This window comes from Corvus kubaryi, unplaced genomic scaffold (assembly GCF_017639235.1).
Source record: "Corvus kubaryi isolate FWS band 111438036 unplaced genomic scaffold, C.kubaryi_AGA036_p1.0 74, whole genome shotgun sequence".
Lineage (NCBI taxonomy): Eukaryota > Metazoa > Chordata > Aves > Passeriformes > Corvidae > Corvus > Corvus kubaryi.
This window is the reverse complement of record NW_024582061.1, coordinates 16,548,253-16,575,169: the sequence shown is the minus strand read 5'-3', so window position 1 is coordinate 16,575,169 and position 26,917 is coordinate 16,548,253. Positions and strand designations below refer to the sequence as shown.

The 26,917-nt window shown below is 44.3% G+C and overlaps 1 protein-coding gene and 1 long non-coding RNA gene across 2 annotated transcripts in view; one reads left to right on the top strand and one right to left on the bottom strand.

Annotated features, from left to right (window-relative positions):
- The window catches only part of LOC121675298, a 31,154-nt gene extending 6,406 nt beyond the window's left edge, over positions 1-24,748 (top strand). Inside the window, exons 2-4 of the long non-coding RNA XR_006020038.1 lie at positions 16,438-16,550; positions 17,256-17,374; positions 24,368-24,748. This is a non-coding gene — a long non-coding RNA (uncharacterized LOC121675298). The remainder of the gene's footprint in view (positions 1-16,437; positions 16,551-17,255; positions 17,375-24,367) is intronic.
- On the bottom strand, positions 4,561-25,265 carry FAM83F (family with sequence similarity 83 member F). The gene is made up of 5 exons (XM_042050604.1): positions 24,742-25,265; positions 20,881-21,048; positions 14,416-14,537; positions 13,128-13,840; positions 4,561-8,277 (listed from the first exon to the last, which is right to left on the bottom strand). The coding sequence occupies exons 1-5, from the start codon at positions 25,195-25,197 to the stop codon at positions 8,213-8,215; spliced, it is 1,524 nt and encodes a 507-aa protein (XP_041906538.1). The 5' UTR covers positions 25,198-25,265; the 3' UTR covers positions 4,561-8,212.
- Positions 25,266-26,917: the final 1,652 nt, after the last annotated feature.

The following is a 26,917-nucleotide window of genomic DNA, read 5'->3' as shown; positions in this document are numbered from 1 at the left end:
GAGACTCTTGGATTGGTAGAGGAAAGTAAACACTGAGGCTTGCTTTCTTTTTTTTCCTGAAAGAGAGCAAAATGTTCTCTCTTTTATGACTGCTGTTCTGGATTCCAGAACCTTGCTAAACAGAGTGGTCCCTCTCAAGAGCCCTCAGCAGCTCAGTTCTAGTCTGCTTCCTCTGCTTGGACCACACTTGATTTCTGCTGCTGGATTGCTTATTGTCGCTGAGGGTCTTACAGAGCCTAATCCAGTCCTGGTATCTGTTGTAACCTATGGTCCTGCTTCCACAGGGTAGTGCTAATGCTCAAAGAGCAAGGCAAATACACATTTAAGCTTCTTTTCCAAGATATTCCAGACCAGAGAGGTGTTTAAGAAGACAGGGAGACTGTGTTTACTGAGGGAGCCCAACTCCTGCAGAAGACTTTCTGTTGCAGCAATTGCTTTTGCAGCACTATTCAATGCAAACACCCTACAGCGTTTCCAAGGGTGTCCTCATGTTAACAACACTGCTGTGCATGGGTGAATTCCTAGTTACTTATACCAAGCACTACTTACGTGGAAGATCTTGAAACAAGATGGAACCTGCCTGGAACAACACCCTCATTTTGGCTGCAGGGTGCAGCATCTGCAGCTGGCGCCTGTGCTTGTCTGTCTCCCTCTTTGTTCTTGTGAGTCTGTCTCCTTGGATGCAAAGAGGAAGCTGTTGGTCATACTGGGTTGTCAGTAATTCCAGTTTAAATCCAGCGTAACCCCACTGGGTGCAGGGAAATTAATCTGGCTTTGCAGAAGCATAACTTTAACTCTGTGGCTGAATCAACATCTTTAAACATGGTGTAGAAATTGGTGAGAAACCAGTAGAGATCGCCCCAACTTTTCCTTCCAGAAAACTTTGATTTGTTGGAATGCTGCAGTCATAAATACAGAACAAAGGAAGTTAATATATTACAGTGTCCTCATTGTAAAAAGGCAATGGCAAGTGCTTTGAGAAACTAGGAGACAGGTCATTATTTCAGTGCAATGCCTGTCAGACATCTGCCTACGTAGCTCTCCAGAACGTTATTTTTTAACTTCCTTCCTATGAGATTTGTTAGACTGTGAAGGAGAACCTCAAACGAGTGGTAGCATAATCTACCAAGTCCTAAAAAGTTATATTGGTGAATTGCCTTGCATTGTACTGAGGCAATGGACTAGACGACCTAGTGACCTTTTCCATTTCTAATGTCTATGATTATGGCTGTTATCCCTCAGGACACTAAACAGAGATATTTTCTTCCTTTCAGTGGCAAAATGTCACTAATGGCCACTCTAAATCAGAGCAATTGATCCTTCTGCAGTTGTGTTGTGCACTTAGCAAGGCAGCTATAGATGATCATGCTTTGTTTGGATTTGCTGTTTTCTGTTTCTGTAGTGCAAGTGCTCAGCACAAGGGGACTGTCAGCCAGGAGAAAGATTTTCTGGTAGGAGATTAAGGATAACTAAGGAAATGGTTGCATGACCTATAAAGAGAGGATCATAAATATTGCAACAATAAAACCAATAGCTCCTTCAAAGTTTAAATAGCTTTTCTTTTCAAACACTTGAAGTAAGTGCCCTTTTCCCAAGGTTGTCTAGCACCTACACTTTAAGATTTCACACAGTTTCACCAAATACATTGTAACTTCTCAGGGAACCAGCTTTTTCTTTTAAATAATCTTTCTTTGTGGAAGCATCCCCTCCAAAAAAAGTTACATCCCAGAAAGTTGCTTATCCTTTCCTCTAGTAGTGAAGTTTCGGAAAAGCTAGAGCATAACAACAATAAAATAGCCCCTGCTGTGTTGTGTTTCTTAAGCACAACACGCACCAAACAATGCAAGCAGGGGCAAGTATGGTTCTGCCCTTTATAACCAAGCAGCAGCACGTACCTTTTCTTGCATCTTAGGGGGAACCTCAGACACAAGGGTCTGCCTACATAAACCCTCTGCTAGAACATTTATATTCCTCACAATCCCAAGTGTGTAAAATCCCACACCTCTGCTGCTGCAGCTCTGCTGTCACAGACAACTGACATTCCTATTCCCCACACCCTGATAGTGTGGAAGACAGCCTTTGTTTCTAATGCTTGGTGTAAGATCCAGCTCTGGAGTAAGCAGCTTGCTCTCCCGTGTGCTCAGTTTTTTTTCCCCCATTCTCCATGCTGCCATGAGTCTGTAGCCAGCTCAGGAGAAGCATAAACCAGTGTGTTCCAGCAGCCAGATCTCACAGAAGTGTTCCTATTTCTTTATCACCCCGTGTTCTCATGTACATTTAGCTCATATGTGTTACCCCTTGGGCTGGGAGTACTGCTTCAGGCACTTTTGTTTAAAAGTATCACAGTAGAAAGGCTGGAGCATCCTGGTATTAGTGCTGCATCCTGCAATCAGTTGGCTGTTGGTCTGATTGCAGAGAGCAATATCCTTGCTAGAAAAGCCACTCCAGTCTGGGAAATCAAATAGCTGAAGAGCATGGGTGTTCATTTAACACACAGCAGGCACGTGCCAAATCCACCCCCAAGCCCATGCAAAATGCTGATCAGTCCACAGTCCACTGGTGCAACACTTTTCTTTCTTACACATTGGAAATTTGCAACTCAGAAGCTACCTTACTTTAAATAAAGTAAAAGGACAAAGGCCCCTCTGAATAGAATCAATGCTCATAAATGGGAAATATCCTTAACCTGACCTCCCAGATCCTTCCCTATGCTACTGGACATAAGTGCATTAAAATCAGCTCTCATTTTTGTGTTCTAGGTTTCAAGCTCTCTGTAATAGTCACAATCCTCATTATGCAAATGTTGTATTTTGCCTCTATGCTTTCTGCACAAATTCTTTTGGTTGTGTTTTCCTGGCTATGTGCAATTTCACACATCCAATGAAATTTCAGCCTCTATAAAAAAATTGTCCAGTGTTTATAAAATCATTGCTTTCAACACTCCCTGTCATCTAGAAGTTTCTGCTTGCTACCTGAGGCAGGCAGGAGAGCTGTTTTATAGCTACAATTCTCCTACCAGTGACAATTCTAACACTTTAGGAAAAGAAAATAAAACCTGACAAGTCAGATGAAAGGCAGAAGTTGACACTGCAGACAGACAGGCTGGAAAGGGAGAAAGGAGTAGAATTAGAAACATCTCCAAAACTCAAGACATTAACACATTATGTGATTGAGTTTAGGACACACCAGCTACTATGCCCCTAAGTTCTTGTGCAGACACTTCCACCTACTCTCTTACTTCCTTATCTTGCTGAAAAGCACTGCAAATTTGCCCACATTTGGATGCTGGGTGCTGTACGTTGTGCTGTGGTTTTCTGTAACCCAACTCCCCAAGCACACATGCCCAGACTTGTGAGAAAGATGAGAAATACGTGTTGTGCAAAGAGTTAGGTAAACATGTCCCAGCCTTGCTACAGGCAGAAAGGCTTTACCATTTCATCTGCATCTGTAGGTTTCTCTTCCAAGATGGTTCCTACAGTCACTGACTCTGCTTTTCCTAAGCCTTGCTTATTAATGAGGATTTCCAAATTTGCATTTCTTCAGCAGGCTAAGGACAGGGGACATAAGGTCTAGAGACACAAAGAGGTCATTCAGTCCTGGACTGCTCCCTGATTTTGCAAGACCACAGACAATAGTGTCAAGAAACAAAATGGTAATATTAGAGTAGCAGGAAAATGAGGGGAAGGACAAGCTTATCTTTCTTTCTCAGAGAACCTCCCTAAAACAGGTGCAGAAAAAGAAACATCACATAGTGATGGTGGTGCTAATGCTATAAAGAAGCTCAGGATCCACAGAGCCCTGAGATACCCTGTAAAACAAGCTTGGATTAGATAGACTCCTCTTATACAGTACAAATGCAATTGCTACATGGATTTAAAACACTGAAAGATGAAGATTTTGTTTACTGCAAATACTTTTTTATGTACCCTAATGCCCAAAAGTAAAATAGAGGCTGGATTTATTCTGAAACATGGTCAGGAATTTTAAAACAGGCTTTTGTACACACAAACAAAGGGAGCATGGGAAACAAGAGCTTGTGAGTTACTTAAATGTCAAGGATTACATTGTACCAGGTAAAACTGAAATGCAGCACAGGGACTCAGTTTCATAAATTAAATGTCATTGCTGATGGGTACAAATTATATAAGAAAGATGGAAAGGGACACCGAAGTGGCACTTTGTCAGATGCATTTATAGCTGCAGCAAGATACATTTCATCTGCAAAGTAATAAAAAAAAAAAAAAAAAAAAAAGAAAAAAAAAAAAGAAAGAAAAACTAAAGTGGACGTCTGCTGCAGCCTACTCCAGCAGCAAGAAAGCAGGAATGAATTAGTCTCTCTTAAGGTACTCAAAGCCACAGAACACTGTACTTGTGGAGAATTTAGCTGCCCACATTTCTTTTAACAGATAGCACGAAACATTGACCAAAGATGCTTACCTGTTACACAGAAACCTGCTCTAATCCAGACAGTACAGGTTCTTGACAAATAAACAATAAAAATCTCCCCAACCCAGGAACTGTAGCAGAGATATTACAAGCGACACTCATGAACACAGTATCTAAATGTAACACAGTATAGAGTTTATTTGTTTCACTTAGAAAAGGTCTCCCACATAATTAACTGGACACATATACATTAAATATACAAATGCATACCAAAGAAACACAGAAGGCACACATTCAGCCAAGAGGCTCCTTCTAAACCACTCACCATTTCAGGCCAGAAGGAGAGAGCTGTGAGCCCCAGCTTACTTTCTGTCCAAAAGCATGACCATAGCTGCAGGCCCCACAGAGCGCCACACAGATCAGCCAAGGAGGGAACGAGATCCAGAGGACAGGCGTCCTCTTGGGATTGTACAGGGTCAGGATACAGAAGCCAAAGAGAGCTTATCTGGCTCTTTTGAGTAGCAACAGAACTGCTGTCTCCCATCTTTCCCACCCCCTCAGGAGGTTGGTGACTTGCTTACAGGAGGGGCCATCTTGGGCAAGGACCAAATGACAGCTTATTTGAAGACTGCTGTACCTTCAACCACTGCTAGCAGTCTTCCAACATAATTCCTAAGCACTGCTCTTTGCCCCTCTGACCCCCAGCACCATTAACCACATTTTATCTGGAGAGCAAGAGAGGCTCATTTTACAGGTCACAGCCTCAGGTTTCTAGCACCCACCAGGAACCACAATTAGCAAAAAAGTAGTCAAAATCAATGTGGCCACCTCACCCAGACTCACTTCTGTTGCCATAGGAGCAAGTAAATAGCCCAAGTTCAGCTGATTTTATCTTCAGGGAAGAACAAGTTCCACCAGAGCCTGAAACCTCCACTCTGGATCAACAAGGCTGTGTGCATCCTCAGAGTCATGCTGAGTTTAAGGAGCAGATTTATATCATGCAAAAAAGCAAGTTTGTTCTCTCAAATTAAGTAATTAAGCAGTGCGTGATAAGCCTAAGGAATTCTACTAGCCCCTGGAGTCAAGGCATGAGACTGACTTCCACGGAAAGAATTTGAAAACAAGTGAACATTACCTTTCAGGAACTGGTGTGGCCAGCAAAGCAGACAAGCAGATGAGAGACTTTCTCCGGAAAGGATATCCTGTTAGTTGACAGGTTAAAGTAAAGAGCTCTGACATCCACCATAGGGAAGAGAAAGTAAAGCACATTAATGCGTAAGCGTAGAAGGAAAGGAAGGGCAAGTGAAATCAGCCTCTTGGACTATTTGTGAATTCACTTCAGCCAAGATGAAGCAACAAGGAGATAAAGGACTTCCTGGAAAACCTGACCATATATATCAACATGGTGCTAATTAGTTAATTAACCTATTGCACAATTTAAAAAAATAAATATTTTAAAAGCCTGGGAGGACAAGGAAGCACCAGATGACACTGTTCTTATCAAAACAAAAAGTGGAACAACATCAGCCTAATAAATTTATGTCTGATCTTTACTAACAAAGTGAAATAAATACAAAGAGAGAAAAAAAAAAAGGCTCCCAAATGTCTGGAGAGTAACCAAAGTATGGCAAAATCAAACTGCTTTCGACAATCCTACAAACACAGTGAGTAGTTTTTGGCACATGAGCTACACACAGGAAGCCAACATGATAACTCAGCTATCAAGTTACTTCTACATCCAAGTGGTGGTGTCATTTCCAACACCTCTTTTTCCCCCATTACCAGGAACAATTTTATGAAATACTGCTTATAATATGAGCTGACAGACCCAGCTGTAAAACTACAGCTTGTTCCCAGAAGGCTGTATGGAATATTATATAGAGTAGGAAGCATTTAACCCTCTAAGTGAGGATGAGTATGTTTAACAGAGGGCACAATACCTTTGGTATTTTAGTGTCTCAAGACATTCTGCATGGTAAATAGAGTAAAACAAACCTGCTTGCCATTCAAGTTAAATATAGTTCAAGGAAAGGCAATTAATCAATTAGTGTATGAATCAATTACATTTTATCATCAACCACAGACAGCTGTTTGAGTGTAACAACCACTACTGCAAGCCAGCACCTGAAAGAATCTTTGGATCACTTGCTTCTGTGCTGGGAGCGCATCAATTGCCTTTGCTGTGAATTTGTTGTGCAGTGAAAAACCCAGATCATTTCTTTAAACAAAAAGCAAGAAAATGAAACCTGTGTTTTTCTGATGTTTAAATATTTTTTTGGCAAGTAGCCATGTTAGTTTTCAGGTATATTCTAATAACTAGGATCTAATTTTTTTAGGTATCACAAGAGGACTTACTTATGACAGCAGAGTATGTAATTTAGATGGCAAGAAAGCAGAGTGAAATGTCAATCTGCCCACTGCAGAGACAAAAACAATCTGTTTATCCACTCTGTTAGCGAGTAGAACTGGAAAAGGGATAGTGAACAAGAGGATAGAAGTGCCAGTCAGATCCCACAGTAGCTATGAGGAAATCATCAAGAAAACCATTAAAACAGCCTGACAACAGTTCTTTTTTGTACCATGCAATGAATTTAGGGTTTGTTACCACAGAACACTTTGGAGGCCAAAAGTAAGAAAGGATTTTTAGAAAGGGACTAAGTGCATTCATTAAGGCCGGGTCCAGAAGGAACTGCCAGAAAGTTGAGGAAGTCCATAGACTGCTGGAATGGTGTCAGAGAAAGACCTCTGTATATACAAGCTTTGTATTTTATGCTTCTGTGATCACCTGTTACAGGCTGTTCTCAGAGGCAGAACAGCAGATCAGATGGCCTTTGGTCTGATTGCACACAATGCTTCTTATGGATCAAAGCTCTCAATTTTAGCATGATTTAGGCTTTGGAAAGGTTAACTTTAAAAAAAGAGTACATTTGAAAAGCTTGCATGCCTCCTCTGCTTCCTCTTTCAACTCTCAAAGATGTGCTCCTTAATCATTCAGTTTCCATGAATGGTAAAAGTATTGCTGAATTAGCAACAAAGAGGATTTCATAACAGCCACTAAAGTCTGTGTTATTGCTCCCAGACCCTGCCCAGTCCTCCTTATCAGGTATTTCTCCTGACTCAGTCTCAACTGCATGTTAAACATTGCCCTATATTCCATTTTTCTCTTTACCACATTCTTGCTAAATCACTTTGTTCGACTGCTACGTTTATGACATGAAACAGTTCAGATACTGATCTGTTGGCCACTGTTAGCTAAACCCTTCTCCCAGACCACTCATTTCTGCATGGGTGAGTGACAACAGGAATCTACAGGAGGAGTCCTTATGGACGAAGGATTGATACACTGTCTGTAAACATCCCTATTTCACCAGAATTTGCCACTTCAATTGGATTCAGCCTTATAGCCAGTCAGATCAATACATTTTTGCAGTGCAGTAGAGTAAACAATGCAACACAGTGATTCCAAGTCTGTAGCTAGACAGACCGAAGTAGCAGCACAAGTAAGTCAGAAAATCTCCTGCATTTCTCTGGGCACAGAGCGAGCTCTGAGACCAGTCATCACAGTTGTTTTTATATATAAAATAAGTGTGCACATAGACATGTGGACTAATACATTCATCACTAACCCTCTGTTAAGGGACTGACTACCCAAAGTCTGCTCTTCACACAGTAAATGTGCTTTAGCTGGGGGTGCCAGATGCATCCAGGACCTGCAGTGGCTTTACAGATCATTGCATGAGGATATGGCTGTAGGTTCAAAATCAGTCAAGAAGTTACTGTTCCAGCTTGTGATTCACTCTTTAGTTCTCCAGACAATCCTTCCCAATCAAGATAACACACAGGTAGATTGTTTGTTTTTATCACTCATAGTGGAGTTTGGATTCAGGTTACCTGGAATGAAAAGAAGTTAAAGTACTGTTAATGTTAAGTAAATAAGACCTGGATAAAGTTTGGACTCACGCTTCACTCTCTTTTTTTACTATACACCTTGTGTTAGACCTACATTATTCTGCACTCTATCGTGGCTTCTTTTCTATTGCAGTGAAATCAAGAAACATTAAAATAAGAGCAAATGCAGAGTATATTGTGGAGAAAACCATTGGAGAAGTATTTCCAGGCTTTGGCTTGTACCCAATCCAGCTTCAGTGGTATCATCAGATCCCAGCTGGCACTGAAAAATAGTCTGGTCATGCCTTGGGTGGGAAGTTTTCCAAAGAGTGAGGTATGGAAAAACCCCACCAAAACCACAAGGTCATCTCATCCATTTGATACCCACACACATTCTCAGTAGGTTTTTTTCACATTTTGTTTCAAACATTTCTAGTGCCAGTATTTCCACCATTGCCTTTGCAAGACAAATCCCAAGGCCTCAAGGTCTCTCACTAAAGTGGCACAGCATGCTGCCTCAATTTTTTATAATCTTATGTTTTTTCACTGCTTACTCTATGAATTTCTTCTGCTCCCAGTATCTGTACCTTTCAATGCTTGCACTTCTGTCTGGTCTCCTTCATTACAGCCAGATGCTGATCTGGGTGTTCCAGCATATTTGTTTCAAGCGCTGTACAAAAGTGTGTTCAGAGGCTTTTGCCAGTAAGGGAGCTCATCTGTGCTCTGAGCTCAGCAAAGCTTGCATGACTCCAGTGCAGGGCAGCAGGGACTGAGAGGGGCTGCCATGTGACTTGGAATCACTCTGAGCAAGGGCAGGCCCTGCTCATGTATTTGTACAGAAGGAAGGTACATGTGCATCTCCCAAGCACTTGGAGCCAGCTGCCAGTTCAGAGTGAAAACAGAGAGGGAAAGTTGCCACAGGTCATGGTGACATGCCACTGAGAAGTCTCAGCCTTGCTAAGTTTAGGGAGCATTCAACTCAAGCACTACCTCTGAATTGGGTTTCAAGTGGATAATTCTTAATGTCACTCCCTTGCTCGTGGGTATTTGATCAATGCTGTCCTTACCTGTAGGTAATGGGGAAGAGAAGAGCTCTCTTTTCTCCCTCTCCTTCTCTCCACTTTCTTCCACACTGCATCTTCTTGATGTTCATGTGGGAGGTTGCACTGCAACCTGCCCTCACTTACGTGGCTGCTGTGTGCTACTGCCTCCTCCCCCCATCTCCCCACAGCATTTCATTCCATCTGTCCCCCTCTGACACATCCTGCACGTTACTATCAATTTTATCATTACTCCTGTCTCCTCCCCACCCCTCTTTCCTTCCCTGTCTGTATCACATTCAAGACCCTCATGTTTATTTTGAAAGATGTCTGTGCTTCTCTGCTTAATTTCAACTCCCAGCCCTTTTATTCTTGTCACTTTCTACTCTTGTCTTCTGACCTTTTTCTACATATCCCTCTACAGTTAGAGCAAACATCCTCCTTGTATGTATCCAACAACGTTTCCCTCTTTCTCTTTAGAAAAGAGGCTGAAAATTCCAGTTACCCCACCCTTCCATGACCTCACTTTGGCTGAAAAACGCTGGCGATAACTAAGCAGATATATCAACGCCATTGCAGTGCCCACTGTAAATCCCATTTCTTGTTGCAAGAAGCACACAAAACTGAAACACAAAATCCTGCTACTAAGTGTATGTATTCCACAGCCATCACTCATGAGGAATGAAGGTCGATACATGGAACAGCTCAGGACAGCAGACCCTTCTGAACAAGCCCACTTTGCTTCTTCCAAGGGAGAACACTAAACAAAAAGTCAGCACCTTCTGAATGCACACAGCTTTCAGACTTTTGCAGTGTCTCCCAGAAACTGCATGAGACATCACTATCTTTGCTGATCACAGTCTGCCCAGCATCAGCTTAAAATTAACAAGGTTCTGGTCAGGTTCAGAGCTGCTCTGGTGTTCCTCAGCAGGCAACAGTGAAATTCAAGGGTTCTGTTTATTTGATGATGTGGTTTGAGAAAGCCGTGTAAGACAATGTACAACTTCCATGCAGTGTGCTAGGACAACACCTCAGGGTGTTTATTCAGATACTTAGTTTTAGACATTACTGTCTGTAGCCCTTGTATTTTCCAGACTCCCAATTCTGACTCATAGGTATCCTTTTCTAGCATGTAAATACTGCATCAGATTTTCGGACTCCATCACAGCACACACTTTCATCATTTCCCTTCCCAGTTCAGATTCTCTTCGTCATCATTTGCTCCTACAAGACTGAATCTGACTTATAGCCCACTTGAATAATGTCTTTCAACTACTCTATGAGCTACCCGGGTGTGGATCTGGTCTCTCCATGCATTTGCAAGGTGGGATGTGTCTCTGTGGTACTAGAGAATTAATAGTGACTTTGGAGGATGTGTGCACAGGCAGACCCACGGGGCTTAAGTGTGCTGTTTAATCTTTACAAAAGGTAAGGGCAGCTATTTCAAACTGTGAAGCTCTGAATAATTGCATCCTAACCTGCCTGCATACCAAGTACCTTCTCCTTCGTTTCCACTTCTTACCTCTCTTCTGTCACCCCGAGTATCACAGCACCAGTTTTTACTAGCCTTGCTCAAAGACAAACTTTTAAAACTAAGTCAGTCCTCAAGTTACCCAGGAACAAAATGCCTGCTTGCTTTATACTGAAGCTGGAACTCTATTCCATGGCTATGTTCAAGAATTTTTTATTAAATCCTAATGATGTATGTGCTACTGATCAAATAGCTGCAGGATCTTCTGGGTAACTAATTTTTTTCCTGTTCTTGATGAGTCTCCATCTATCTAATGTGCCCTCTACCATCTCTGCTCACATGCCACTATGGGATTATTAGACTAGAGAAGTTTTCTCTCAAGAACAGTGATTTAATTCAAGAGTGACACACAAGCCATGATCTTCCTCCAGCCTTTTATGACACCAGATGGCTGAAGTCTACTTACACCATACTTCAAAAGCTGTGGAGTCTCCCACTATCACCATGAACAGGCATTCTCAATTTGCATAAACCAAAAATACTAGCAAGGACTCACTGGAAAGATTAGTCAGGTCAGAAGATGCACTGGGAAAGAAGGCTGGGGTGCTAGACCTCAGCACCTTCCCTGGACCTGTTCTCAATTCTTCCTTCCCCCTTATTGAAAGAGTTGACAGTCTGCAGGAAGTAACAGTGGCAATAAATAGAACGTGAACATAATAGCATGGTAATGTCTCTGTGGAAATGGTCTAGACCAAGCATCAGACTGTCTGGCACAGATCCCCTCTGTTAAAAGGAGCAGGGACATCCCTGCTGCCCGGCTGGTGCAATGCTCCAGCAGGGTGCACCGCCCCACTGTTCAACCCAAGACATCAGCCTCCCGTGCCTTAAGCTGGGCCTAATTCCATCAGGACATTGTGGCAATGCCAGGGCGGCTGCTTAAAAGAGGTGACGGTGAGAATCTCTGATCCTGCCAAGCGCTGACGAATCAGAGATTACACGATTCTCTCCTTCTGTCACTAGAGGGTAGTGCAAGCCCTCAGGTCCATCCCTGCGAGTGGAAATGTCCATGCATCTCCCTGCAGGTCTTCACTGATTTTGCTTTTCCTGGCTTTGAGGAATGGGGCCCACCAGCACATAACGTCCGTGCTCAAGACTTACTTGCAGAAAGGACCTCTTTAGACCAGGGTTTACGTCTGCCTCCCCAAATGCGAAACACAGATCCTAAAATGGATCTACTACAATCTTAAATACAGTTCCTCTCTCTTGTGTTCATTTGGCATTTTTGAGTCTGTCCTTCATTCACCCAGAAATATTTCCAGGAACCTAATTAATCACTGTTGTTGACTGTCCCAATACCCTTCTTTTCTTCTTGGTCTCAAGAGAATGTCTTTCCATTTCACATCATGGTAGTTGAAAAGGAATTCAGTCTCTCTAAATCTGCATTTTGCATTCATCAGAGCATGGGATGGTCTCTGGCCAGACAAGTAGAGGTGAAATTTTCTCCTGGGAATTAGTTTGTTTTCCTGATAGTGCAGGATGTATTGACACCCAACACAGCTCACTGAGATGAGGACAACGAGGCTGAATAGTCCACAGATTTACTTCCATCTCACAAAACATGTAAAATGTTGGAGAGTTAGCTATGAACCCATAAATTGTAGAAATCTTTATTATTTGTGTCTTCAACTGATTGAAGCCTTGGAAGGACTTCATGAAAATATCGATCATGCATTAGCAAAGAAAGAACAGTTGAGATCTAGTGATGTACTTCTTTGTAGCTTCTATATTCATGACCTTCTCCCCCATTTCAGATGGTGGTAGAAGAGCAAATTAAAAAGACTTGCCCCCTCTCCTCCACTCCTTGTCCCCTCACCTCAACATAAACACATTTTCCTCCCTTCTCCACCAGGAATTTGTCACAGTAAATACACCTGCCTAAACTCTAATGAGGAAAGGAGGGATTACACTGAAAATCTGTCTGTGGCCTGCTAGCCACTACAATAGTGAACATAGTGCTGCTGTTTATTAGGGAAATGCACTTCATGCACTGAACACTGGTTAACACAAGGCACTGTTCACCTTTCTCTCCCTTTGTTGCTCAGAAGTAAAAGAGACACCCACATGAGAGGTACCAACTTTACAGTAAGACTGCCATTAAATTGCTTTTAACTTAAATCACCTGTATCTTTTGATACAACTTCTACTCTTTGATCTCTCCCATTTTGATTCCAAAGAAATAAGAGGATCTACTCACAAGTGCCTATAGTGGGTATGTTTGCATCAATCAGCCAAGCTCAGAACAAGGGACACAGAAAGCAGAGTATGCTGGTAAAAGGTTGTACCTGAGTTGCCTCCAGTGCTCCGAACACTAGCATGGCCAATGCTGAGCCTCTCATATTCCAGTTTCATGTTCCCAAGGTCTTCTCCCGAATGTCCTTCACTGGCAAAAGAATTGGCCTCAATGCTTGAGCCTGGAGACCGCTTGGCCTTGCGGCTGAAAAGCCCACTGGCAAACCGTTTTCCTTGCTTTGCATTGGTCTGTGCATCTTCTTTCTTTATGTCGCGAATAGACTCTCTGGATTTGGATTTATTTTTCAGGTCCATGTGGAGCCGGGACAACAGTTTCTGGGGGCTCCGATTCAGCTTGTTCAAGTTCTCTAGAGGTGGATCTATTTCTGGGAACACTTGCTCCAAAGTGACTAAGTCATTCAGGAACTGATTTAACCGTTTCTTTGACTCACTTGTTTCCTCCTTTTCCATGTTTCCCTGATTGTCTTGCCTATGCCGTGAAGCCCAGAGCATCATATCACCACGGGTTGCCCCTGCTACTAAACCATACTTGGGGTTAATGAACTTCCGAGCCACGGTGGAGGAATGAAAGCCTGGCTTCCCAATTCCAAGGAGGAATGGGTTAGCAATACCCAGCTCCTTGTATAAATTAACTTCCTCTGAGATGGCATAGAGCTCACGAAACTCAATGTCGAACATCTCCACGTGCTGTCCTGTCAAGACGAGCAGGATGTTTCTGTCAATGTGGGATGAAGTCCATGTGAAGCTAAGAGGAGAAAACAGAACCAACATTAGATTTTGGGGTGCATACTTGACCCAGCCCACCTAACAAAACCTAAGACACTACATGGGAATATGTACCATTGTGCCATTTTCCCTTACATCCTTGGCCAGACAGGCCACAATAGATACATGGTGCAACATTATTCTCGTTTAGACATGCAGACCAGATCTGGGAGAAAAGGCCCTGAAACTCTGAAGGACAGTTTACCCTTTTTAAAAAGGCAACACTGCATCAACAGGAAGAGTCTCTGGACTGAAAACCTCACTGAAGAGAACTGAGTACAGGACTGGTGGGGAGTCCTTGCAGACCCCTACCCGATGCAGTGTGGAACTGTCTGTCTCTAGCCCTCTGAAATGGTCTGCCAGCATGGCTACATTCCATTCTCTGAGAAGGGCTCTATGCCACCTTCTCTGTTGTCCCACTCCAGTTTCTACAGATGCCACACAGATTACAGAAGCTGGGATAAGAAGGGGAGTGACATGTGAAGAAGACTCTCAAGCAAAGTCATGGCCATTCTTTAAATAAATGCCTTAATGCCTTAAGCAAGAGTAACCCACCTGTATGATCCAGTGGCCACCTTTTCACCATCCACCATCAGGAATCGGGATGCCAATGTGCCTCTGATCTTCCCCGATGGCATGTAGAACCCAACTCCCGTCACAGAGCGTATGCGGATATTCTAACCAGGAGGTGAAAAGACAAAATGTCACAATAAAGAGGGCAGAAAATTAGATAATTGCCAGCTCCAAGTCTTAACGTGTCACTCACATTATCTCACTACTTCTGGGACTACAGCTCATTTTATATCAGCCACCAGAAGGGCTGCAAATGGAAAGCACAAGGCTGCAAGTCCTATTGTCATCCCCTGTCTACACAGGTCACTCCTCTCTATCAGTTTATAGCCCTGTCCAAGGGGTCAGCATCTTCAAAACCCTGCCTGCTGTCTTCAGCTATTCACTTGAGCCACTGGCAAGACAATGCTGTCAGATAAGTGTCTCATCTAATGTCCTGAATAGATCAGTGAAGAAGAATTTCTGAAGATGAGGAAGAAAAATCTTTTCATAAAATGAATGGAAGTAGCTAGAAAAAGAATACCTCTCCCCAAACCTCACATCTCACACCCTTTGGTCAGCAAACCCACAAGAAATAAAACGAAGCACTATCATACACAGAAAACCCACAAAGTTAAGGTTACATGATTCTCAACAATAGACCAGGGCCTTTGCATACTGTAAGGGTATATTTGCACATTAGACTGAGTGTTACTCTGTTCATGGTCCTGGCTGCACAAAGCTGAACTGCCAAAGTGTCTAACATGAAACATTCCCCCCTCCCCTCACCCCAAACCCAAAACCACTGAATGTCAGAATAAGTCTGGAGCAAATTACTTGTCACTCTGACACACAAATCTAGAAAATTTTCTTCATTCCACCATATTTTATTTTTGGTAAGAATTCCTTAACAGTGAAAAGCTAAAAGGCACTGTGAACTGGAGTCATAAATCCAGCGCTGGGAGTCAGATAGTCCCAGGCGTAGTGGCAGTTCTGATACTATTCCATGTGATGTTCTGGGAAAGTCAATTCACCTTTGCTTCATTCTTCCCCCATCTGCAGAGCAGAAGAATCAGGAGGATTTGGCTAATGCTAGCACAGCCTCAGATCCCACAAAGAGCTAAGTCCTATTACTATAAACCTCACTGACAGCTTAAATATTGATAGGCTGTAGAAATAAGCATGCAGGAATGAGTGATTATATGAATGCAGATTTCTTTCAAAAGCTGTTTTTCTGAATATAACTCGTACCTTTTGAATCTGCTTCTATTTCCCCCACTAGAACACAGCAGTGGAAATACAAATTCTGACTAACAGTAACTGATGATAGTACTGTTTTGCATTCAGCTGTTGCTTGATCTGTCTGGAGTCCTGTGTGGGCATTAGTTAATTAATGCTCCCAACACTGCTGAAAGTATTATTACCCTGTTTTAAAGATGAGGAGCCTAAGAGAGAAAAAGATGAAGGGGCTTGCCCAAGGCCTAGCAGTGAGTCATATGTGTGGGATGCTGAAAGCAGGTTGGGTAGAGCACAGGAGAAAGGGTGCCCTTTCCAGTAGTTAAAATAACATTTGTAGTTGGCTGGCTGGTCACCTGAAATAATTTTTTTTCCCTTGCTGATTAATGTTGGATGTGGCATTTGCCAAATCATGGTATGCTGACTGCACGAGGCAAGAAGTCACTCAACAGCTCTGACGTGATATGTACTCCTGTGAATCAGGAAGTATCAGCCTGTGTGAGCAGAAAGTTTCCCAGCATATGTGGAGTGTGGATCTTATTGTGTTTGAATGTTCTATCACCTTCTTTTGTGGAAAGAAAGCACACTTGAATTTCTGCAGTAACTGAGCTGTACGTAACACTTAGAGAGGCACAGAGGGGATAGAACTGAACAGCTGAGCACATAAACCTCCCTGAATAAAGTAGGTACAGGAGTGCATTAATACATCTTGAAATGCAGAGAACAAGCACAAAGTCATATAAACATCAAGTCACTTAACAGGTTATTTTTATAATATTTTCTGCCTTGAAGGATCTTGGAGCACTTGTAGACTGCTATGTCAAGCAGTACAGAAGAAGAACAAGCTTGGGTTCATGTACTGAAGACTGCACAGTAACAAAAGAGGAAAGATAAATATAAATGAGGTGAGATTTCAGGCATTTTCAGAGGGCACTAGAGTTACAGTAGCAACAAGTATTTTGGGTAGAGGACCAGTTAGCTCATCAGATAGAAGTGACCCCTCCAGATCCGTATTATTGCAGAAGCCTCCTTAAGGTTTGTTTTGTCATATCCTGGCTTATGGGAGCTGCAGTCTGCATTAAATTTCCATGTTTCCTTTCCACAGACTTGCACCCCTCCTCATCACAAGCAGTGACTAACACCTCCCTGGCTGCAGCTTAATATGGCTGGTAACAGTCAAGCCTGACGGAGCATCCTAATACAAATAGTAAGGAATTGGTCTTCCTTGCTTTATTGTGACACACTTTTAAACGTCACTCTGAAGCCACAGAAAGCTAAATTAGACCCAATTTAGAAAGTCAGTAATGCTGTGACTGACTTGGGAGATGTAGGTTGTAGTGCTTACAAACTGGGGCTGAGTAGGGGGATACACAAGACAGACCCTAAAGGGAGGTGTTGTAACTGCTTCCACCAGGGAATCCTGTGTGTACCTTCCCTCTTAGAATTGGGAAATCCTGTGTTTGCCCTTGACAGTTTAGGAAAAGGCATGCTTATTGACAAAATAGCGTAACTTGCAAGTATTCAAGTAGAACAGGATGGAATGCAACTAGCTGGGACATGGCCTGCCAAGATCATTACTAACTATTATCTATTTGTGTCTTTACAAAAAGAGAACACTGCAAGCTCCCATTCTCAGAAGGTCACAAGCAGCCTAGAAGAATACTCTAGCAGACCATTAAAAAACCAACAGCGCTGCACTACAGCACATTCAGCTTCTCCTTCATCTGAGGTAGGAATCAATGACAAAACCCATAAAATACTGAAATGAAATTCCAAAAGTTTCTTAGGCAGAAGCTTTTTAGACTTTCTGAAGTGAGAGGAGAAACTTCTTATGTGTTGGGAGAATGAAGGTAAAAATTAATGTGAAGGTGAACTTCCTGCAGATAAGTCATTCCCTGGGCTTGCTTGGAACTCTAGGAGAACTCTCTGTCTTTGGGCAGGAGTGTCTGTTACTGTGGTCAGGGTTAACAGGAACATGAGGACAAAAAGCCCTTATCTGACAGCTGGGGAGAACATTCACCCTCAGGTCCTGAAAAAAGAGGAATTTTTGAGGGGCTGTGAATTTTGTGTCTATGAGGACTCTGATTCACTGTGATCTCTGAAGAACACTCTTGTGTTAAATGTAACAGAAGTCTGACAAACCATGTCCTGTAGGCTCAGGAAGCCACATGACTCATACACACAAGACATGCTCTTACAAACAACCCATGAACATTCTGATGATTGAATTAAAATACATTTCTAGTGAACTCTGGCCTTCAGACAAAAATTGAGGTTTTCTCTATTCATGCTTGGAGTTGGTAAAGAACTCTTACTCTTTGCAGGGTGAGGGACTGTCTTCCTACAGCAGTTTCCCTCCCATGAGACTGTCAGCAGATCATGATACCTTGCCATCTCTACAAAAATAATGCAATAGCCAGGAATTTTGTGAAAATGCCCGTCACTGTACATGGACAAAGGGCAAAACCCAGTGTAAACAGTAAATCTCCCTGTCTTAGGACTGTTGAAGTATTCACTCTGCATTGGATGAACAGGGAAATGGGACCAAAAGGGCAGGAAACACAGAACAAAACGAGTATCTGGTGGTGACAGAAGACAGAATAAACATTGTGACCCTGCAGTTCATGGGACTGCATCATCTCTCTCCCCCTGGGATCAGAACTTGCTGCTAAACCTTAGAGTTACATCTCATGCGGCTCCAACTTTCCAAGAAAAAAAGCCATCCTCTGGATCTTGCACGAGCATTCCAAAGGAAAGGTGGGCAGAAGGCAGGAAAGAGTATGAAATACCATTGCTGGCAAACTAAGTCTGGTGAAAACTGGTGAAAATCTTCTAGAATAAAGCAAAATGGTAATGTAAGAAGGAAATAACATTTTCCCTGTTGCTGAAAATCTGTAGTAGAAACTCAGACACCAAAGCAGATGTCAGGAGAAAGACTAATAGATAAGAAATGGGTGAACGATAGAGCTAACTCAGCAATTTCAATATCCTCTGTGATCAAACAGTGCGGGACAAAACGATTCTGCCTGAACAAGACCAGAGGCCCAGCTTGCTTTCTTGCTTTAAATCTGGATCTTCAACCCTTGGCACTTTACATCAAAGAGGAAGGGCTGGGGGGAGTCCTCAAGGGGAAGCCTTAACCTTGCTTGAGCTTCCTTGGGTATCCAAAGCCTGTTGCCAGGGAAATCCCTACATGATGGTTTCTGCTACACTGACCCAAGCAGCAGCATAGGTACATCCAAGGCAGCCTTGAGATGAGATAAGAGAGCATCTTCCTTGAGAGGCAAATGACTTGTTTCCCATTCCATGAAGAATCTCCCTGGTCATTCCATAGAACCATATACGGAATTAACTGCATTGACCTTAGCAAGACTAACAGAAGCCTAAGCCATACTGGAAAAAAACTACAACAACCTTCAGGGGAATTTAAGATCCAGCATGAGATACTTGTGAAAAGAGGGGAAGAATTTGAAGGACAGCAATCTGAGGGCTGAAGCTCTGCAGAATAGTGAACAACTAGGTCAAAGGATGTTAAAAATTTCTTCTCGGTGGACTCCCTTCAACTCAGCTTGCACTGTTTTTAGCTGAAGAAGTCTAATGAAAACCAGCATGGGCTGCTATGAAAGAAGGGAATCACAGAAGGGATGCAGAAAAGTTTTCTCCTTCTTTTGATTGCATCAGTTCTAACTGTACCTCCTTGGAAAGAGTCATAGAACTAGACTGCTGCAGGACCTAGGCACTGCTGTAGCACGTCACTGAGATCACTGGTTGAGGAGTGTAAAGTCTGTGTTGACCTGTGGAGAAGGATAAGAGGAAGAGCAGAAGGGGACCACTTACTGTTTAGAGACAGAAAAGACAGACTGAAAGGAACTCACCTCTCCAATAGCATCACAACTCTTTCTAAAAATGCCAGGACATCTTTTCATTCACTCTGTCCAGGAGTTAAAATATTGTAGCACTGAAGACATCATTTCTGTACATGATGACACGGTGAGAAAAGTACTGGGAAACCGGTACCAGAGCAAATGGAACTACTGCTGTGATTTCACAGTTATGTACCAAAGAGACACAAGCCTGGGACACACAATACCACCGGCACTTGAAACAGGTCTGTTATAATGATGTCTGTGTCTTGCTTTCAAAGACACCAGGGGGAAGGAACTTCTGTTACTGTTTTGGAGAAAGATGAGAAAACTTCTCGGCTGGATGTCTTTTTTGATGAAACTCAGAGCAGAGTGGTAGTTCACAGGAGCACTGTTCAGATATATGCAGGTAATTTTCATCCAGATTTAAGACAGCTCTCCTAAAATGATTAATATGAGACTCTATAATCTTCAGAGCTTTTTGAGTTTTGGTTGTGTTTTGGGGTTTTTTTAACTATTAATTGAGTTTTTATGGAAGATCCACCCTTCCTTCAGGCAAAAAGCACTTGGGGGCCGCGCCCCCCGGTACTACTCAGAACGGTTGGATCACAAAGAGGGGTGAGTCTGGCATCCTATAGGTTGTTTCCAACCTAGCAACTTTTTTCAGTATTCAGAACAAGTCTGTAGTGGCAACAGTGACTAAAACGATGCAGAAAAAAAAGCAAGGAATACAATACTAACTAGAAACACACAAAGGATTTCAGTCCATACATAATGGAGTGAGATCCCTCTGAGGCTGCTTCTGCCAACCAAGCTAGACTGACTACTCTGCTGTGCTGCATGCACTGTACGAAGGCACGCTCTGATGTGGGACTGGGCAGCAGCTGTGCCCCTCAATCCCTTAAATTCTCCTGCAGAGGAGGACTACAAGGTCATTCACTCCTGGATGATCACTGCTGGATAGGAAAGTCTTGATTTCACAGAGTATATGTGTCCTGTAAGAGGGATCCCTGCAGACAACTCAAAGCTACCGGGACTCTAGTTTGGATCCTCACATAGAAGACCTATAGGAATTTCCTCTGATAATTTTCTCCCCAAACAGGAATTTTTAGGTCACAAGAGCCAAGAAAATATACAGATCCCTGTCTTGGGTGAAAGGCAGAAAACCCCAAATCTTTCCTTTTTCTTTCCTTCTCTATTATCAAGCCACTCTGTTATCCCTCTGTGCTCCATCAACCCTCTCTAAGAGCTGTGGTATGACTTGTAGCGAGGAAGAGATGTGTTTGCCGGTCCGAGCGAGTTCCAAGATTCATTACAACCACGAAAGGCCATTGACCTGCAGGAGATAATGGTTCAGTACTGAATATCTTACCCGGATCTGCAAGTCACTGAGGTCAAGACATCTGCACATTTCCAGGAAGAGCTTCACACCCTCCTCATCTAGGATTATATAGACTGGGATCCAGCGCTTATATGCTGCATCGACAATATCACGGAAGATGTCCCGGTCTGTAAATACATCCATGACCACTGCAATAATCTGGAAACAAGAAGATGGTAGGCAGACAAATAAATAAATAAATATTAGGAACTGAAAGGAAGGCCCGTCCCAGTGGTGCAAAATAAAGGAGAGCACTGATACCAGGTAATGGAGGGGAAGCCTGTAGGGAGATGAAAGTACAGGGATGTACATGCCCAAGCGCTACCAATAATTGTAATTTTCTGGGTTAGCTGCTGCACTTTGGAAGGAACTTAGTAAATGCCTATGAGAGTTCTCCTTCTTCCAGGGGGAGATGACTTATTTCAGCAGCCTGAGGAATGCCAAAGCCAAATACCTAGTTTTTCCTCTGTATTGAGAAACTTCCATTGTCTCTGTAAGGATTCACTTAAATGAAGAAGAGCACTGAAAATAGATTGAAAAAAAAAGACTGAAAACACAACTTTAACACTTAACCTGAAGGTGTGTAATGGAAGAATGAACGTGCAGAGGAATCAGGGCCTGCATCCTCAGCCACCATGCATAGTGCAGACAACAATAATTCTATTTTCTTTTTTTTCCCCCCCAGTTCCCTGCGAAAAGTCTGCTCTCAGGGCTGGCTTCCCAAGGAATAGTTTATAGAGCTCAAACATAAACACCTCATATTCCTCAGGAAGGGACTGGAGTGTGGTCAAGATTTGGAGGCAAAATGATCATTCCCTCTCTTTACATATACTGTTTTTCTGGTAGAAAATGAAACCTTCTTTCCAGGCATAGATTTTACATAAAAACAAAAGGTTTCACTGATGTGAGAGACAAGCCTGAACATTTATAGGATGAGTAACAACAAAAAGAAGAAGGTTGTGGGTAACTTTATGCTGATCTTACAGAAAGGGAGACAAAGACAAAACATGTATCTTTTACACCATTAGGAATACCAATTCATTTTTCTGCCTGAGTTATTCTTCCCAACATTTTAAAGGTTATCAATGGAGGAAACTACTGTTTTCCTAGTCCCTCTGCATAACATCAGCATGCCAGGTCAGAGCTGTCATGCTGACAGTATGCTGGGAATAGAGTTGCCTAAATTTTAATTTCCCCCGTGCTGGGGATCACAGTAATAAGCCCAGCTGTGCTGGGGATGGCATATACAGGTGTGAATGGAGCTAAATACTGAATCACACAGCAGGATTTCCTTCACTTGATGCATGGGAGAGGTGCAGCACTCCTGCAGGAGCCCCCTAAGGAAGGGGGGAATAATTCTCCCCAGAGACCTCTTTCCTATGAAAAACGCCCTTGGACAAGTGGCTTTTGGGAAAGTGGTGCCACGGTAAACATCCCCCACTGTGTCTGCTGAGTCTCTGCTTGTTCGGCCAACAACAACCAGCACATCTGCTCCATCAGGCTCCTTCTGTCAACACTGCTTACACCAGCTTTTCTTACTTAGAAAAAGAAAAAAGAGCTGACATTGTATTTATGCTCATCATTAACATGTAAGTTCCTGATACAGGTGAGCTATGGTGGAGCTACATCATACTAAGTCCCACAGCAAATTCAATTAGGCAGGACTTCAGGTCCTGCCTTGGTTCTCCCTTCCCAGCAAGATGCAGGGAATGTTACCAGAACCTCTGAAAATTAAAATACAGTGAACTTGTGCCACTTTGTTTCTGAACAACTTCATATACAGGCAAATCATAATTAAAGGCATGACCACTTCTTGCATTAACTCAGGCCTGTTATGTTCCTTCTCCCCCCACACACAGTGGTATGGATGTAGTTATGTAGGAGCAAGGATTCCAGATAATATTCATTTGAAGTAAGAGCATCCACATAGGGAATGGATAGCAGAAGCACAAACGTCTTTTCTCTCCATCCGCTCCACTCGCAATGAGTGTAATGATTGCAGAAATTACAGCCTGTCCTGGACAAACCATTAATTCTCAGTACCGGCTTTGCATGTGAAGGGCTGGTTCCTTCCAGGCTGTGGGGCCCTGGGTCAGTTCAGGCTTCTTTGCAAGACTGTGGGCCAGTGAGAACAGCAGTCAAAACTTCCCATGGGCAACTCCTGTTGTTGTGTTTGCCATCTCAAACCCCTGTCACTGCTGGTGATCTGTCAAGATCACCTAGCAGCATTCTCAAGCACAGCAAGTCAGAGCATGAGTGTCTACCCCTGCAAGATGTTTTCCCCATTTCTCTTCCTATCCTATGGGTAATAAACTTATCTGTAGGGCCCATAGGTGTGCCTAGCTCTTAGTAGGAATTTTAAGATTGGCAAGTTAATGCTTGCTAATCTCATTGCAGCAAGGTAGCTTAATTAACATATGTTTGTAAAATACTGATGATAAGCCACCCACAGGCATGTGCCACATATTACCAGTATCTGTTTAGACCCCCCTCGGAAAAAACAAACCCAACAACCCCCCCTCTCATCTGCTGATTAAAAAGCTGCTACCTGGAGACTTTTTTTGCCCGGGCCAGCTCAGCTGAACACAATAGGCATAGTTATCTATTAAAAGGACCATTAAACACTCAAATGGCTGTTCAACATGAAACCAGCTTTGGGCTGGGAGGGGCACAGTTTGTCCAGTCAGTGAAAAAATAAAAATCTACAAAGGAATTAATTATTTCTAGGTGCCAGGCACGGCTATTGAAAAAAAACCAACCTTTCCCAGTTCTTGAATGGTCTATAGAAGCCTTCATAGCAGTGCAAAGAGGAAGTGAATTTGCACTAGATCGGAGTGTAAGGATTTTACAGCTTCTGTCTTCTAAATGACTGATCACACCAGTAACTGAACAGAATTACAGGGTGTGCACAATTTCTGAGAGCAGGGAGCTGAGAAGATCTGCCAGATTAATACCTCTCTGTAAAGTTTTCTGTGTTTCCCGGCAGATTCGGTTTGAACAAGTCTGCAAAAGTTGTGCATATATAATGTGTGCTGGCAGAGGGGAACAGGTGGAGGAGGAAATAACTGCTGAATTATAAAGCAGAAAACCCAGAAAGCTGCAAAACCAAGCGCAGGAATGTTTCTTACACTGTTCTCCCCTCTACCCAAGAGTTGTGTCAGCTCTGGCGGGGATCTTTTCCGGGGTGGTCTTCCCCGGGAATTTCACCCACATCCGGGGTGGGTGACAAAACCCCTCGTCATTGCCCCCACCTGTTCAACGCAAGCTCTTGTACCATCGTGGCTGGTTTGTTTCCTTGCCAGAGGAGCCCTATCACCACCAGCAGTCATTTCCAGGCAAAGATAAATGGGAGGAGCAGCCGTGTATTGTCTGCACTTTGGCTACTTGTAGTCCAGGCTAGATGGTGTTGAGACCACAAAGAATAAACCCAAAACCCCCACCATCCCATAAACAAACACGCTACCCTGTCTTTATCTAGGGATACCTGCACACACCGGAGGGGTGGCTGTAACAGCATCATGACCTGCCTTCCTCTACATCCGGGAATGAGGCCGGGACAGGACAACGCGAACCACGGGTACAGAACCCCAACTGAGGGGAGGTGGAGGGGTTTGCAGAGCTTTAACCCCATCACAGGCATCATCTTGGGCAAAGCGTAACACGGCCTTGCAACAAGGTGCAGGGAACGCCTGGTGCCTGGTGGACGCCGACCATTGCATGGCCAACGCGCTCCTCGTGCTTTGTAACGAGGGCAGCCCGGCCGCGGCGGCTCTCGCCTGCCTTCCACCCCACATCCCGAGCCAGACCCCCGGCGCGGGTGAGGGCGGGCAGGGCTGACCCTTCGGGCCGTACCTTCTGCGCCTGCTGGATCATCTCCCGCACCACCTCCTTCAGGTGCGGCGCGCTCTCCTCCTTGCGCGGGTGCGTGAAGAGGGACACCCGGCTGATGCCGCGGTAGAAGGTCTTGTCGGTCCAGCCCAAGTCCAGCGGGGGCACCTCGGTGTCCGAGCACTCGGGCCAGTAGGCCAACGACAGGGTCTCGCCGCCGGGTCCCCGCGCCACCTTGCCGCCCTCCCGGGGGTCGTCGTAGCCCCGCCAGCCGCCCCGCAGGTCCTGTAGCTCCCGGCCAGAGAGGAAATCGCGGAGCTGCTCCTTCCTCAGCGCCTCCCGGTACGCGGCCTCGCCGCGGGTCACCAGCGCCTCCAGGGCTCGGCGCTGCTCCTCGCTGTAGTAGAAGCGGGCCTGGGTTTCGGTCACCTTCTCGTTGACGTGCAGCTCGTCCAGCAGGAGCACCTGGGACTCCGCCATGCCGCCGGCAGCCCCAGCGCAGCGCCGGCCGGCCGGGAGCGAGGGCAGGAGCTGCGGCAGGAGGGAGAGGCAGGGCCGGGACCGCCTCACCTGGCCTGCCCGAGCCCGCCCCGACGGGTGGGGCGGCCGCTGCCCCGGGCCCTGGGGACACGGCTGTCCCCGCCGCCCTGCCTCTCTCCCAGACCCCTGCGTGGCCCCTGGGGAGGGGGGTACGGATCGCGGGGAGAAGAGTTTCTGGGAAAAGGAGAACAACCTGACCTAAGAGATGCAGGATGAGATGTAAGATAAAGGGAAGAGACTGGTTATGCGGCGGCCTAAACCAGCTTCGAGGGATGTGGGTTAGAAATCTTTAACTAACTTGTGAAATTGTATCCTAGGAGTGAACTTAGTGCATTGAAATGGGAAAACAGCACCTCCGAGGGAAGACCCTCACCCACTGAACACACGAATTTGGAATAGCCTGTACCTTTAAACTGAGGCAGGGAATGAGAAGGCAGTAGTAGTTTAGCCAGGTAGTGATGTAGATTCATTATGCAAATGCTGCCTGAATAGAATTGTATAAATATGCTTGCAAATATATACATTGTATATGTATGTATAAATACGCTTCCTCGCTTTGTGGATTTACCACTTCGCACCCATCTCTGCGCAGACATGAAATAAAATCCAGTATCTTAACTCTGTGTGTGGATCAGCTTCCCCACAGGGGAAAGAACGCAGATTTGGGACAGCACCTTGGCATGGCTGGCACCAGTGTCCTGACTGCAGTGCTTGGAGGAGAACCAGGCCTGGGCCGCAGATGTATTCTGGGGTGCAAATGCAAAAGCCTATTTAAGAGTTTTTCCCCCACTTTTTCAGACTTGGCAGCCACCTGCAGGGTTCTCATGAGGAAGGGGGGGACACAACTGGGGCCAGGGAGATGGGCAGAGCGCAATGGTGGCCACAGGCAGTGACCTGTTGGCTGCAGTGAGCTGGTAGCCAGCCCTCTCTGAATCCACTGGCAGCTCAGCGGCTCCAGAAGAGCAGGCGGTGGGTATGGGGACCCCAGCTTACAGAGGGGAAGATGACAGAGCGATGTGCCAGAGGCCACCCAGCAGGCTGGTGGCAGAGCTGGCAATAAAACAGCCCTGCTTCCAGTCTCTGGCTGGGAGCATGAAAAAATACCCACACGAATCCTATCGGAGAGACTGGGGGCTGTCATGTTAAATTACGATATTTGCGAGGTGTGTGATCGTTGCTAGGGGCCCTAATCAAGATTCCAGTCCCACTGCACTTTGCACAAACAAAGGACAAAAAGCAGCGCTTCCCCACTGCAGCCCAGGGACAGAGCTGGCAGGGAATGAGCAAGGAAACAAGGATAAAGTCAAAGGCAGGAGTGAAATACAAACATTCAGAGGCATTTGCAGTGCTTTACATCTGTGATTAGCCCTAAGTGCTCACATGCAGAAAAAAAACTGTAAGGGAACAGAGCTTCTGGAGCTGCTCTTTGTTTCCTCTAAGAAATCATCTGCCCTCAGTGTGACTTAGTTCAAATAAGCAAGAGTCAAGTGGGCCACCACAGCTCATCCTGTGCTGTTCCTCTCCTTTAGGTAAAAGGGATATTTTAGTATTCCAGACTGTCTTTGATAGCTTTTCCTAGCATGAAATTCACTTAAAATTTGAAATTACACTTCGCAAAGGTCTACTCCTCTGCCTATCAAATCTCCTTTAAAAATTAATT

Bases quoted from the DNA above. Each gene is read 5' to 3' on its own strand.
- FAM83F (XM_042050604.1), bottom strand. From the start codon at position 25,197: ATGGCGGAGTCCCAGGTGCTCCTGCTGGACGAGCTGCACGTCAACGAG. The intron at 14,538-20,880 runs GTAAGATATTCA...CCTCCTGGTTAG, and splicing joins TCAGTGACTTGCAGATCCGG to AATATCCGCATACGCTCTGT. The intron at 13,841-14,415 runs GTGGGTTACTCT...TTCTCCTCTTAG, and splicing joins GTGGCCACTGGATCATACAG to CTTCACATGGACTTCATCCC.